Here is a 13,504-nt window from a genome sequence, read left to right on the forward strand (position 1 = left end):
AAGCATCTGATCCACAGTTGGGTAGTAGGGTGGCTATTTGTCTTCTATCTCTCCAGGCTTCAGGTCAGGGCTGCCAAGGTCTGGCACCACTAACAGAAAACCTTAAAGGCAGCACTTAAGTATCTTCTAGAATCCCACAGGAGATGTCCTGTAGAAGCATCAGCAACAGGTGGCCCTGTGTCCCTTCTTCCATCTGTTCCCCAGCACTTTTGTCATTGCTCCTCAATGGTTAGGTTATAGGAAGTTCCAGAAATTTTAGGCTATCTTTAGGGTTGAGAGAAGGGTTGGGGTGTGGAAACATAGTCACCAAAAGCTCAGAAAATCAACACCCGAGTTAGAAAAATGACTTGGTTTTGTGAGAAGGCTTCATGAGGCCTGGGGCCATGCAGGGCTGCTAGTTCATTTCTGTTTCTGAAGGATTAGGAGGTAAAGGGGTCAAATCAAATCAGGAGAAAAAAAAAATCATAAAACTCCTCAAAATACACAAATGAGGAAGTATTAAAAGGCAACTTTCCTAAAGCCAGTCCCATAGATTTTTGACTTAGTCTAAGAAAGGGCCAATATTTTAATTTTTTATAAACTCTGGAGGTCTGATGCCTGCTTTTTTTTTTTTTTTTGTCAGTCGTAGGGCTTGAACTCGGGGCCTGGGCACTATCCCTCAGCTCTTCAGCTCAAGGCTAGTGCTCTACCACTTGCGCCACAGCACCACTTCCGGTTTTCTGGTGGTTAATTGGAGATGAGTCTCACAGACTTTCTTGCTCGGGCTGGCTTTGAACCTTGATCCTCAGATCTCAGCCTCCTGAGTAGCTAGGATTACAGGCGTGAGCCACCAGCACCTGGCTTGCCTACTTCCCTCCCTCCCCCCTCCGGTCCTGGGGCTTGAACTCAGGGCTGCAGTACTGTCCTTGAGCGTTGGTACCCAAGGCTGGTGCTTTACACTTCAGCCACAGTTCTATTTCTGGCTTTTTGTTGGCTATTGGGAGTTTTCTCATAGAGTTTTCTTCTAGGGTTGGCTTTGAACTGCCATCCTCCTAAGCCTTCTGAGTAGCTAGGATTATAGGCATGATCTACAGGTGCCCGGCATGATGCCCACATTTTACAGGGTCTGCTTCTGGGACTCAAGCACATGCTTAGGACTGGAAAGTTCTTTGGTCTAACCTACTATCTCCAGTCTTGAAATTTGTTTGATGCCCCTTGTTTCTCCCGCCAGATTTCACTTGGCACCTCCAGGGCACCGGGGCAACAGTAACCATGGTAACCTAGGTTGGGATCCTTGGGGGAACCCTGACCCTGAGCCTGGCTCTGGGGTTACCCTGGCAGTTAGCGCCCCCCGCCCCCGCAGGGCTCATCGTAGGCCCTTTTAGGGTTCAGCCACAGCCAAACTGAAATGCTGAGCGTGTTTGAGCCTGGCAGGTTTTCTGAGCCCTTGCTCCCGCTCCAGCTCCGGGCGTGAAAGGTTGGGGAGGGAGGGAACGAGTCCGGTTCCCAAACTTCCAGCCCTCGGGTGCCGCCCTCGCCAGTTGGGCGGGGCGGAACTTGGGGGCGGGGCCAGAGCGCCGAACGCGGGCTCTCGGTTGCTGTGGCAACGCGTCTGCACCCCAGCGCCTGGCGGCGGTGCCCTCTGCAGACGGAGGCTGAGATGGTGAGGCCCTGGGTGGCGGTAGCTCTCGTGTCCTGAACGGGGCTGGGCTCGGAGGCTGGGATGAGGAGGCTGGCAGGAGTTGGATCTCAGTCTAGGGGTGCGGAATGCCAGAAAAGCAGCGAGGAAAGCCTTGAGGGTGCAGCTGGAGGGGGGCGCGATGGGAGCTTTGGAAGAGAGATCAGGATAGATTCGTAAAGATTGCCAGTGTGGAGTGGGGCGGAGTGGGGAGTTGTGCAGAAAGAGATGTCCCACCCCCCCTCCTTTTCTTCCTATTTAGTCAGGCCTGCTTCACTGGAGGAGATCGTGGGGTGAGGGGTGTCGAAAAACCCCAGTGGGGAGGGCAGCTGGAGGGCCATTAACTTACCAGGGTGATCATGAACAGGCTGCCTAATGCCCGCTGAGCCCCGGTTTTCTCTTAGCAGGGCTTTGAGTCCCCCAGTCGGTACTCAACAAACATTTGTGGATGGACGAATGAATGAGGAGGGTCTCAGGTTTACAAGGCACTGAAGAGAGAGATGGGGACCAATGTGGCAGGCTTGGGGAATCCCTGGCCTCAGGAACCAGGAAGGGGCCTCCAGGGCCTGAGTGGGCTGGTCCTAAGGAGTAGGAAGGCCCTGGGCGGGGGGGCTAAGGTTAGGGGGGCTGATTGTGGGTGGCAAAGGAACTTGTGGACGCATTTCAGCAGTGGTGGATCCCAGAGATTCCTGGCAGGCAGGCCTGGTGTGTGAATGGAAGTCTGGTGCTATATGTGAGTTTTTGAGAGAGCGTGAAGGAGTGAGAAGATGCAGAGGTAATGCGGAGGCTCCCAGTTAGGCAGATTGTTCGGACTCTTATAAAAGTAATGATTAATATAACACAGTCCAGAAACAGGGACAGGGATGTCAGTGCTGACTGGGGTATCGTGTTCAGGTAGCATCCCCACCCATGGGCAACCTGGTCCAGTTGAAGAAAGGAAAACCAGGAAGATTACTTGGAATAAAAGGCAAGGGCTGGTGTGTGGGAATCCCCATGTTCTTAGCAAGCAAAGTTTATAGGAAAGGAAGTAGAGCCAGACCAAGAGTTTGAAGCCTGAACTTACAGTGGCTTTAGGCAGGAGAGAAACTAGATCCCATAAGTGGGTAGGGCATTTAGGAAAGGACATACCTTTGTCTTTGTTCAGTTGACAGGTGTTAGCACTATGTCAGAGAAACTCCACACCAACCTATTCCAGTCCTGTGCCATCTCTGTTTTGCTGGAGTTGAGTGAAACACCCTGGCTGTCGGCATATACAATGCTGTGGTTTCTGTGGGTTGCAGCCCCTTGCCTTCAGAGTTGGGGTTCCAGGCTCTCCATTAATACTCTGTTCTCAACTAAAATAAGTATTATTATTTTTTCTGATCACAAAAATAGTTACCTACTCACAGCAGAAAATTACTCAATAAAAAAATCTTAAGATGGTAAAACTCACGTAAAATTCTGGTTAGACATTTCTGTGAAGGTTCTTTCTGTGATCCATCCTGAATGTATACCCTCCCTCCAAACACTTCTATAGGCACATTTACATATGTATTAAAATCCATTTTCCTCAAAACTTAATATATTATGGAGATTGCCCTATATCAACAATTGTGTCAATAACCTTTCTACATTGGAATTTCTCTTCCAGCCCCTTACCCTGGCTAGGTAAGTATGTGTGTGTGTGTGTGTGTGTGTGTGTGTGTGTGTGTGTGTGTGTGTGTGTGTGTGTATTAGTACTGGGCTTTAAACTCAGGGCCTGGGGCTGGCACTTAGCCTTTTTGCTCAAGGCGGGCATCCTGCCACTTAAACCACAGCTTTCCTTTCAGCTTTTTGGTGTTAATTAGAGATAAAGAGTCTCACAGATTTTTCCAGCTGGGACTGACTTTGAGCTGAGATCTTCAGATTTCTGCCTTCTGAGTAGTCAGGATTACAGGTGTGAGCCACTGATGCCTGGCATCTGTCTGGATTCTTGTGCTTCTGAAATGAGGTGGTTTTAGGAAGAGAGGGGAGTCAGCTGGGTCACCAAGATGAGTGCATGAAAGTAAGGCTGACTTCATTACCTGACCACAATCGGCCTCGCCTTTGCCCAGCTTCCCCTGCCGCCCCAGCTATTGGGAGCAGGGCAGAGCTGCCTTCCCTTCTTAAACTGCCTTCCCCACAAGAGAGACAAGGCAGGCTTCTTTAGCCACTGTTCAGCTTCTTAGGAATATTTATTTGGTCATGCAAGAAGTAAAACCAGCCCTTTACCTCCTTGAAGAGCCTCTTGGCTACTGCCTCTGGCCCAGGGGGATCCAACTTTCCATTTCTGCTTGGTTTTTCATTTTTTTCTAGTCCATTTACACAGTGACCTCCCTAGTTCTTCTTGTTACTCTTGGCAAAACTGGTTATTCTAGCCCTGGGATATGGCTTGTGGCTCCAACGTCAGCAGTTTTCAAATGAGGTTTTTTTCTCAGACATCCAAACCTAGAGCTCCGAGCTTCCCTGTGGCCGGCCCATGGCCACTTTTCTGTGGTCATCTGTTTTCCTTCCTCTGTTCAAACTCCTAGGCTCAGGCAGTTGATTATTTCCTGTGGTGGCTTCCTTCTGACCCGGGCCCCAAGGGCACAGGGAGGAGAGCGGCTGCCATCTCGGCCTCGAGGGTCCTGCAGTCTGGTGGGCGCTTCACATAGGGAAAACCTGTAGGAGGCCTTGAAAAGAAACAGGAAAACAAATGCAAAACAATAATAATACTTTCCATCTGTACTCTAAAGCCCTTTCGCTTACATTTATTATCCACAGTGCAGACCACATAGGCAGCTTGGAAAATGTGGAATGGTGGAGTGACTTGGAACTGATCAGATGTGTTTCCCAAGCCTTCCAATCTCAGTCCTTAAGTGGCCATCTTGCTCAGTTTCATTCGTTGTTCTTCATCAAATGTGTATCGGGTCCCTACTGTATGCTAGGCATGACACCTCCTTTCTGAATTAGATACAGAACTCACACCGTCCTTCACGATCCATGGTTTTCCACCTTCCTGTTATTCTCAATGCTTACCCCCCCATCCCACCTACTGCAGTTCTATTCATTTCCTCTTAGTCTATTTTCAGTGGAAAGGGGAGCGTTTGCTCACCACCTATCATATAATAACCCTTCCGAGACTGTTATTAGGCATCCTCTGTGCTGCTATATTTACCTCCTAATAAATCTGAGCTTTTGTGCCCTGCTGTACGGGGGCTGACTAAGGTTGCAAAGAGAGGCTCCGTCTGTAATCCTTTTGCTGGCAGTGCCCGGCTCAAGAGGAAGGCAGGTACAGTGGTGCCTATTGTTTGGATCAGAGCCAGCTGTAGAAGAATCGCCCAGTTTAATGTGAAAACCTGATACAGGTGGAAAGGCTGGTTGGTAATGGCAGATCACAGAGAGCTTTCCAAATAATTGTCCAGTCTCAAGTGACCTGGGATGAATGGCCCATTTTTGTTTACCCTGTTCTCTTGATAGCTGATGATGTTCAGGCTTGGAGGGGCTCAGTCTTTCTAGCCCATTCCCCAAGGTAGCCTAGCTTCAAGAGATGTGAAGAGGGAGGCGTGAGCTACTCCACAGTGAGCTTTGAATCAGCTTTGGAGTCATCCAAAAGCCCTTGCAGAAATTGCTTCCTGGGGATAGCCTTGTATCCTTGGGACCAAACTGAAGCTGGATCGATGGATGGCTGATTTGTTGGGCTCTTGATTGTTAACAAACAAAATAGAACTTTCAGTAGAAAGAAATACATTGAAAGGATTTTGGAGAGCCAACAGATGATGCCAAGGTAGGGAAACTAGGCTTGGAAAACAGGAACAGAGGAAGGCCCTGCTGTTGGAACCAAGGCAAAAATCAGAACAGAATGGATCTGGCAAGGCCCTATGAGGCACTGTTATCCACCAACACTGCTGGCTTTGGATGTGGGCTGCTGCTGCTGGCATCCTTATCAGCGCTGCCCTAGATATACTGGGTATCGCAACCTCAGCTGCCTCTGTCAGAAAGGATTTCCTTGCTCTGTATCTTACATCACTGGTTTCCTAGTCACTGTCAGGCAGGAGTGATCTCATTGACTCAGCCTAGGTTCCTGCCTGACTGGGAAGACAAATACCTGGTGTTTCAGCTTTTGTCATTGGAGACCAGCCCAGTCTCCCATAGCATTAGACAAGGGAATTTGCCAAACATGGAAGATACCTGGGGTGTTGGTTAGATGATGAATGCATACTCTCAGGAGAGAAAGAAACCACATAGTGGATATTATAAACTAGTTAACTGTTTGCCTGATTGCAGCTGACAATCTTCTTTATTTTTACTTATTTTTTTGTAAGTACTTTTTTTTTTTTTTTTGTCGGCCGTGGGGCTGGTCCTGGGTGCTGTCCCTCAGCTCTTCAACTCAAGGCTAGCGCTGCCACTTGAGCCCTAGTGTCACTTCCAGTTTTCTGGTGGTTTATTGGAAATGAGTCTCATGGACTTTGCTGCCCTGGCTGGCTTTGAACTGTGATCCTCAGATCTCAGCCTTCTGAGTAGCTAGGATTCCAGGCGTGAGCCACAAGGGCCCAGCTTGTAAATACTTTTTATTATTATAAAGGTGATGTACAGAAGGGTTACAATTACATACATCAGGTAATGAGTACATTTCTTTTTAGATGATGTCACCACTTCCCTCGCTGTCTCCCAGTTTTTTTCCTCCCATTCCCACCCACAGGTTGTATAGTTCATTTTCTTATTTATTTATTTTTATTATTATTATCTTTAAGTAGTTATACAAAGAAATTCCCACTCTACAAAAAGTATATGAATACAAGGTGTCTGACAACATTGTCACCCATCACTCCTAACACATCCTTTCTTTCTCTTTTTTTTTTTAAATTGAGATGAGGCGATTACATAAATTTCACATATCTCACAGTATTGTGGAATAGTATACTTAGTTAAAGTCACCAACACATTTTAACCTTCACAAGGCACATGGTCATTATCATGGTGTAGACAGTTTGTGAATTCTATGAGCTTTGACAATAAAAATTATTTTTTACACATCAGGTGATGTTCACATTTCTTTCCTTTTGCTTAGTGGAAGCTGTTCCCTCTTTCCCTCTCATTCCTCCCTTCCCATTGCTGTCTTTAGGTTGCTTAGTTCTTTTTCTTCTATGTCTAGTGTGTATAGTTCATTTTCAACATGGTGTCTAGTGAGTGCCATTGCTGCGTTTGTTCACCCTTTCAGTGGACAATCTCTTAGCATTCTTCAATTTTTTTTTTTTGTTGTTGTTGTTGGTCGTGGGGCTTGAACTCTGGGCCTGGGCACTGTCCCCACGCTCTTCAGCTCAAGGCAAACGCTCTGCCGCTTGAGCCACAGTACCACATCCTGTTTTCATGTGGTTAATTGGAGAAAGAAATCTCATGGACTTTCCTGCCCTTGCTGGCTTTGAACCTCGATCCTCAGATCTCAGCCTTCTGAGTAGCTAGGATTACAGGCGTGAGCCACTCGCGCCCGGCTCATTCTTCAACTTTTAAAAGTACTAGACATCAACCAAATATGAGGTTCTTTTACATCCTTTTTATCTTCCGGTCCCTACTCTCACCTTGGGAGATTGCCAGATACTAAGGAGGTCAGAAAGCATGTCGTTTGTGAAGGGGACCTGGAGCTCAAGCTGGGAAGATTGGGGGCAAAGAAGAATTATGTATTTCTGGGGAGATAGTTTAAATTGCCCTGCAAGAGGTTGTTTTTCTGGGGAGCTCAAGCCACTGAGGCAAAGAGGTGAAATTGTGCTTCTCTTCCTCCCATCCCTTCCTAGCATACAGCCTGGCCAACGTGGCCTTGTTCCTGAGACTAGACTAGTGTGTGTCTATGTGTAGCTAGTGTGCTTTGCCCCAACCAAGGGACCTCCTGCTTCTGTGAGGATGCTGTCCACCCGATGCTCTTTGCCCCTACATTACAGGGTTTATTCAGGGGCTTTCCCTAAGTAGTTTTTCCATAGGCCCACCCGTTGGCCTCCTGCATAGACTGAGAAGTGTTTGCTGCCTAGGGTCTGGATGCCACTGCACTGATGACCCCTATTTTCTGCCTTTTCCTGCAGCCGCTAAGCACAACTGGTGTCCTGAGCTCCTCTTCCACTGCCTCCAACAGGTCACGCAATAGGACTCGCTACCGGACCAAAGCTGTGAGCTCTGAGGTGGATGAGAGCCTTTTTGGAGTTGTCAAGGTAACACTCAAGCAAACCCCTCTGTGTGGCTGCCACGTGAAGGCAGTGGCCCTGTGCTGCTCAGGCCCAGGCTTGCACTGGTCACAGAGCTCTTGTAGGTAATTCTCAGACTGCAGACAAAACAGGAATGCTGAGGCCCACGCTACAGAGTTCTACTTGAAGTTTGGCTTAGGCAAGCAGGAGTACCTGGCTTTCTGCATCCCTGAGGTCCTCATATTCTCAGTATTTATGTCAAAGGGGAAGCTCAGCTGCTGAGAATGCAGTAGTAGCTCCACAAAAGGCCAGGATGAAAATGTTTGTAGGCCAATGGGCCCAACTTTCAGACTCAGAAAGCAAGTGATTTCTCTCCCACCCAGAAAGAGCATTGGGGTAGAACACATGTGAGTACAGACTAGAGCTCCATGTAAAATTTTCTAGTCCTTCCCCAGTTGTTCAACTAAATCATTCATCTGGCTTTAAGAAAGGAGAAGATCTTTATCTGCAAGTCCCCTCTAGATGAAGAAGCTAAGAACTCCTACAGTGTTAGGAAAAGAGAGCTAGAGAGCATGAGAGAAGGTGAGAAAGAGTGGAAGAAAAGAGGAAAGGAGAACAAGACACTGCAGTAAGACAGGGAAATATTTAAGGAGATAGAAGAGAGAAGAAAAGAAGGAGAAAGAAGAGAAGAAAGAAGGAAAGAAAGAAAAGGAAAAAGAAAAAGAAAAGGGCAGCACGAGGAAGAGAGTCAGGAGAGAGTTAATGTCTGTCTTTATCCCTCACTATCATCATTGTAAATCAAAGACACAACACAACATGGGTGTCTTTTTCATTTTGATGGCCCCTCTCCCCCAAGCAGTTTTCCTATTGGTAAGGGAAAGAATCACAGGAATGCAAGGTTTTACTTACACTTTTTTTTTTTTTTGGAGGGAGGACATTAGGATCAATGTGGAATTCTCTACTCAAAATGAAGGGAAGGTGAGAGTGTTTAGGAGTTGTCCTGCTGGCTAATAAAAGACAGAAAAATTCCAGTTGCGTCCTGAATGTAAATATCCAGGACCTCTCTTAGCCAGTAGGGGGCAGAAGTGTCCTGTAGCACAACTGAGTGCTGCGGGCCTGGAAGCAGAGGTGGGCACCAGGGGGCAGCAGCAGTCAGGGGCGATGGGCAGACTGAAGCACCCAGGACCGACCAGGCCATTCTATGGCCCCCAGGCAGGCCCTAGTTACTACATTAATGGCAGGAGCTACTGTGTTTAGAAATTCCCTGAATAAGTGGCTGCATTTGTCTTGTTATATCTAAGCCTTTTGTGAGCAGGAAGTTTTGAAAAACATCACACATCTACTCTGTCTTCATTGTGCTGAATTCTAACTCAACCATATTAGATTTTTAAGGACAGAGCCTACCAGGCATTTAGTTATATCTAACTCTCTCAATATGATTTTTTTTGTTGAGGGTTCAAAGTACACTCATCATTAGAAAGAATTAAAAATGGCTAACATCACAGAGTGGCTTCATCTGTAACAAATTGTACTGCTTCAAACTCACAGTATGTGCTCCACCAGAAATAATTAGTCCTTCTTTAATAAAGGAGAAACTTTCATAGAGAGAGGAGAATTTAGAGACCAAAATTTTACTTTTCATTCCTGAGGCTTAAACTAAGAACCTTGTGCTCAAACTCAGGAAGAGCCTTGTGCTTACTGGACAGGCACTCTACTCTCTTGAGCCACATGACTTAGTCCTTTTCTCTTGGTATTTTTCTTTTCTTCTCTTTCTCTTTTCTTTCTTTTAAAGAGAGGGTCTTGTATTTTTCCTTGGACCCATGAAGCTGCAGCTCCCATGTAGCTGAGATTATAGGCATACACTGCCATGCCTTGCATTTTAGGATTTTAAAGTAAGGGTAGATACTTACTTACTTGAAGTTAGGTGACCAGCTTCTAATCTGTCTTTTCTGATCTCATAGCCCCTGGCCCGTGGCCAGAATGATAGCCCCATTGTGCTGCTCCGAGATAAACGCGCCATCCAAAAATCTCTTGCTTCCTTGAGCATGGACCATAAGCCAGAGACCATCCGGATCATCACAAGGGACATGGTCCGAGAGCTCATGTGAGTCCCCAGGGCATAGTCCCCCACACTTCCCTCCCTAAGCCTATACTCCCTCCAAGGTTCTTTGCGGGAAAATGGGGAAACGGCTGTGGTCTTGTTCTGTCAATCCTACTCTTCCTTCCTTCGGTATTCATTTCCCTCTTTTTGCTTCATGGTTCTTTTGACTCTATCTTGGGCTCTCTCGTTTCTCCCTTTGTATCCTCCGTTGCTCTCCCTGCCCTTTTCTCCTAGCTCCTTTCTCTTTCTTCTGGTGGGCTGTGGGATCGAAGGGACTGATAGAAGAGAAGAGCTTAGTGGAGCCTCCTTAAGTCCCCATTAGTGCACTCTGGGAAGGGAGGCCATCCAGATGAGTCACTTCCTTTTGGTTACATGAAGTAGTCCATGCAAAGGGAAACTGACCAGATGCCTAATCAACCCGTCCCCCCCCTGCAAGCTCCTGCCCAGACTCTGAGGCTATCAGCGGAAATTCACAGGGGGCTCCCCTGGCTCCCTTGTGATTGGCCCAGCCTTGCTTCCTAACTGAAGTGGGCTCTCAGGGTTCACGCCCAGCTCAACCAGGAGCCAGCACCATGCTCAATAGTTGTAAGCTTGAGTTAATGCTCCACTCCGTGCAACTATTTTTTCACTTTGTCTCCAGCCACTAACAAAGAGAACTCTCAGAAAATACTGCCTGTTGCATGAGCTGGGGAGGAACAGCTGGAAGACAGCACAGGAGCTGGGCTCCACTGCAGCCCTCTCCTGAACTTGATTTGGCTAGCTTAGACATCCAATATTCGGATGGGGGCAGCAGCCATGAAGCCAAGCTTGGGGCCTGAGAAAGGGTTCCTTCTTGGAGTGTTCTTCTGAAGATACTCTGAAATCTTTATTTTCCCCAGACCTACTGTGGTAAAGTCAGATCCTTCCTGGTCACTCTAGAGCCCAGGTCATTCAGTGAAGCACAAGACCTTTTTCCTAAAGCCTTCAGTCCACTCACTCATTTTATCTTCTCGCACCCCACACTAGTTTTATTAGATGAGGTTTCACTTCCTGTCTCAGACTGTCTGCGTCTTCTTGCCATGTGCCTGTTAAATTGCCTCGCCCAGAAGCAGCTTTATTCCCAACCCCCAACTCCTCCCTCCCCCATTAATGTATGTCATTTGTTTGTAATCATTATAATTAGCTATAGGTTTGTTGAATGCGTTGGGCAGCTACCAGGAGAGGTCTATAGCCACGTCTCTGGAAGTTGTCGATCAGAGATGTTAATTAATATTTAGAGTTCAAAGCTTCTCTCTAAGCTGGATGGACAGGGATGTTTAGATTTCTCACCAGCATCCATTCCAACCCTATCTGGTGTCCCCTAGCCCTTTTTTAGAATGTCATCAAGAATCATCTATTTTTTTTTGTTGTTGTTGTTTTTGTTTTGTCAGTTGTGGGCCTGAACTCTGGGCCTGGGCGCTGTCCCTCAGCTCTCCAGCTCAAGGCTAGCACTCTACCACTTGAACCACAGCACTACTTCAGCTTTTTCTGCTTATGTGGTGCTGAGGAATCGAACCCAGGGCCTCATGCATGCAAGGCAAGCACTATACCACTGAGCCACTTTTCCAGCTCCAAGAATCGTCTATTTTTAAGGATAGGTTCAACATCTTTGTTTTTTTGTTTGTTTTGTTTTTTTGTTTTTGGTCAGTCATGGGGCTTGAACTCTAGGCTTGGGTGCTGTCCCTCAGCTCTTCAGCTCAAGGGAGTGCTCTACTGCTTGAGCCACAGCGCCACTTCCTTTGTTATTTTTTTAGTTTTTCTTTTTTCTTTTTTTATTGTTAAGGTGATGTACAGAGAGGTTACAGTTACATAAGTAAAGTAATAAGTACATTTCTTGTCAATAAGTACATTTCTTGTCTTCTTCTTACCCCTTCCTTCATTTTTCTCCTACTCACCCTTTCCCCTCAGTCCCCCCTCCCAAGTTGTACAGATCATTTCCAACATGTTGCCTTGTAAATATTGCATCAACAGCTTTGTTTTGAGTGCTCATTCAGTACCAAGCACTGTACCAAAGACTAGGACAGATTCATATCTTGAAGAAGCTTGTAAAGAAAAAAGACCCTGCACCATGGGCCACCATCCGCCACCATCCGGATTAGAATTCAGAGGAAGGGACCTGGGGCCAGTTGTGGTATGTGTGAACGCTGAAGAGGGTCTTAGACAGCTGCAGAGTAGGAGCATGAACTGATCTTAGAGATAAAGGACTTAAATTCTTTCATCCGTACCAGTCCTTGATTTTGACCTGGAACCCTGCCTTATAGTGGCTGTGCAGATGCACTTTCTCCTGCCATTGGCTGAGTCTGTGCCAGAGAGGGAAGCGAGCCAGGAGCAAGGTGCCCATGGCTTTCCTTCCCGCTCTTCTCTAACGCTGTTTATTCCTGGGTCAGTGTTCCAAAAGAGGATCCTTCCGGGGAGTCGCTGATCATCAGCCCCGAGGAGTTCGAGCGGATCAAGGAGGCATCCCACGTCCCGACAAAGGAAGAATTGGAGGCTAGGGAGCAGGCCCTGAAGAAGGAGAAGGAAGCCGTTGTGGTAGATAACCTCCCTAATCTTTCCTTTCCGCAGTGGGCGGCAGAGTAGAAACAGTGGAAAGAGCCAGCGTCTTACACCAAGGAGACTCCATGGGTAGGGAACCCTAAAACATGACATGGGCGGAGAAGCATTGTAGCACCAGACTGGAAAGACCTTCCTGCAATGGGGGGCTGCCCGGGCCCAGGGGAAGGCTGAGAATGAAGTCAGGTCCTTACACTTCTCTGCTCCGACGTCACGGTGGGCTCAGGCAAAAATCATCCTCACTCACCTGTAGTAGCTAGACTAGTGCCAGGACCCAAGAGTACCGGGAATCACCCCAACTCACACAGCGTGGTCCTCCTTAGGATGCAGTGATGACACGCAAGAAGATCATGAAACAAAAAGAAATGGTGTGGAATATCCACAAGAAGCTCAGCGACCTGGAGGAGGAGGCCAAGGAGCGGGCTCAAAACCTCCTGCAGAGAGCTGACAAACTTCGCTTGGAGCAAGAGGAAGAGCTCAAGGACATGAGCAAGGTGGGTCTGGGGTCCTTCCCTCTCCATACTCACTTCTATTTCCTCTTTCCTTTTATTCACATATAGGACAAAACAAGGTACTGGTAGGAGAAGGCAGGTGGTGAACTGAACCTGCTAAGACAGTTGTTCTAATTAGAGGACTGGCTTTGCCTCCTGCTTACTGTGTCACCTTGGGCAAATTTCTTGCCCTCTCTGAGTCTCACTTGCTTCAATTGCGAAATTGAAGGAAAAATGTAAAAAACAAAGGTTAAATAAATAAATTGAAGAGAGTAAAGAAATAGTAGAAAGCTTAGAGTGCTTGAAAACATCTTTGAGGTAGCTTAGACAATAGAATTTGTGGAATTTCAAAGGTTATGATAGGGTGGGTGCCCGAGGCTCACATCTGTAATCCTACTCAGGAGGCTGAGGTCTGAGGATCACAATCTGAAGCCAGCCTGGGTAGAAAAACGTATGAGACTCTTATCTCCAATTCACCACCAGAAAAGCTGGAAGTGAGCTATGATTCAAGTAATAGAGCATCAGTTTTGAGCAA

The 13,504-nt window shown here is 47.1% G+C and overlaps 1 protein-coding gene across 1 annotated transcript in view; it reads left to right on the forward strand.

The window, feature by feature from the left end:
• The first annotated feature begins 1,563 nt into the window (after positions 1-1,563).
• Cfap45 (cilia and flagella associated protein 45) overlaps positions 1,564-13,504 on the forward strand; it is a 29,179-nt gene continuing 17,238 nt past the window's right edge. The window contains exons 1-5 of the mRNA XM_042682003.1: positions 1,564-1,642; positions 7,708-7,833; positions 9,768-9,910; positions 12,313-12,457; positions 12,802-12,972. Of these exons, the coding sequence (XP_042537937.1) occupies positions 1,640-1,642; positions 7,708-7,833; positions 9,768-9,910; positions 12,313-12,457; positions 12,802-12,972 (588 nt within the window). The 5' untranslated portion in view covers positions 1,564-1,639. The remainder of the gene's footprint in view (positions 1,643-7,707; positions 7,834-9,767; positions 9,911-12,312; positions 12,458-12,801; positions 12,973-13,504) is intronic.

This window comes from Dipodomys spectabilis, unplaced genomic scaffold, assembly GCF_019054845.1.
Source record: "Dipodomys spectabilis isolate Male_0828 unplaced genomic scaffold, ASM1905484v1 ptg000069l, whole genome shotgun sequence".
In the NCBI taxonomy this organism is placed as follows: Eukaryota; Metazoa; Chordata; class Mammalia; order Rodentia; family Heteromyidae; genus Dipodomys; species Dipodomys spectabilis.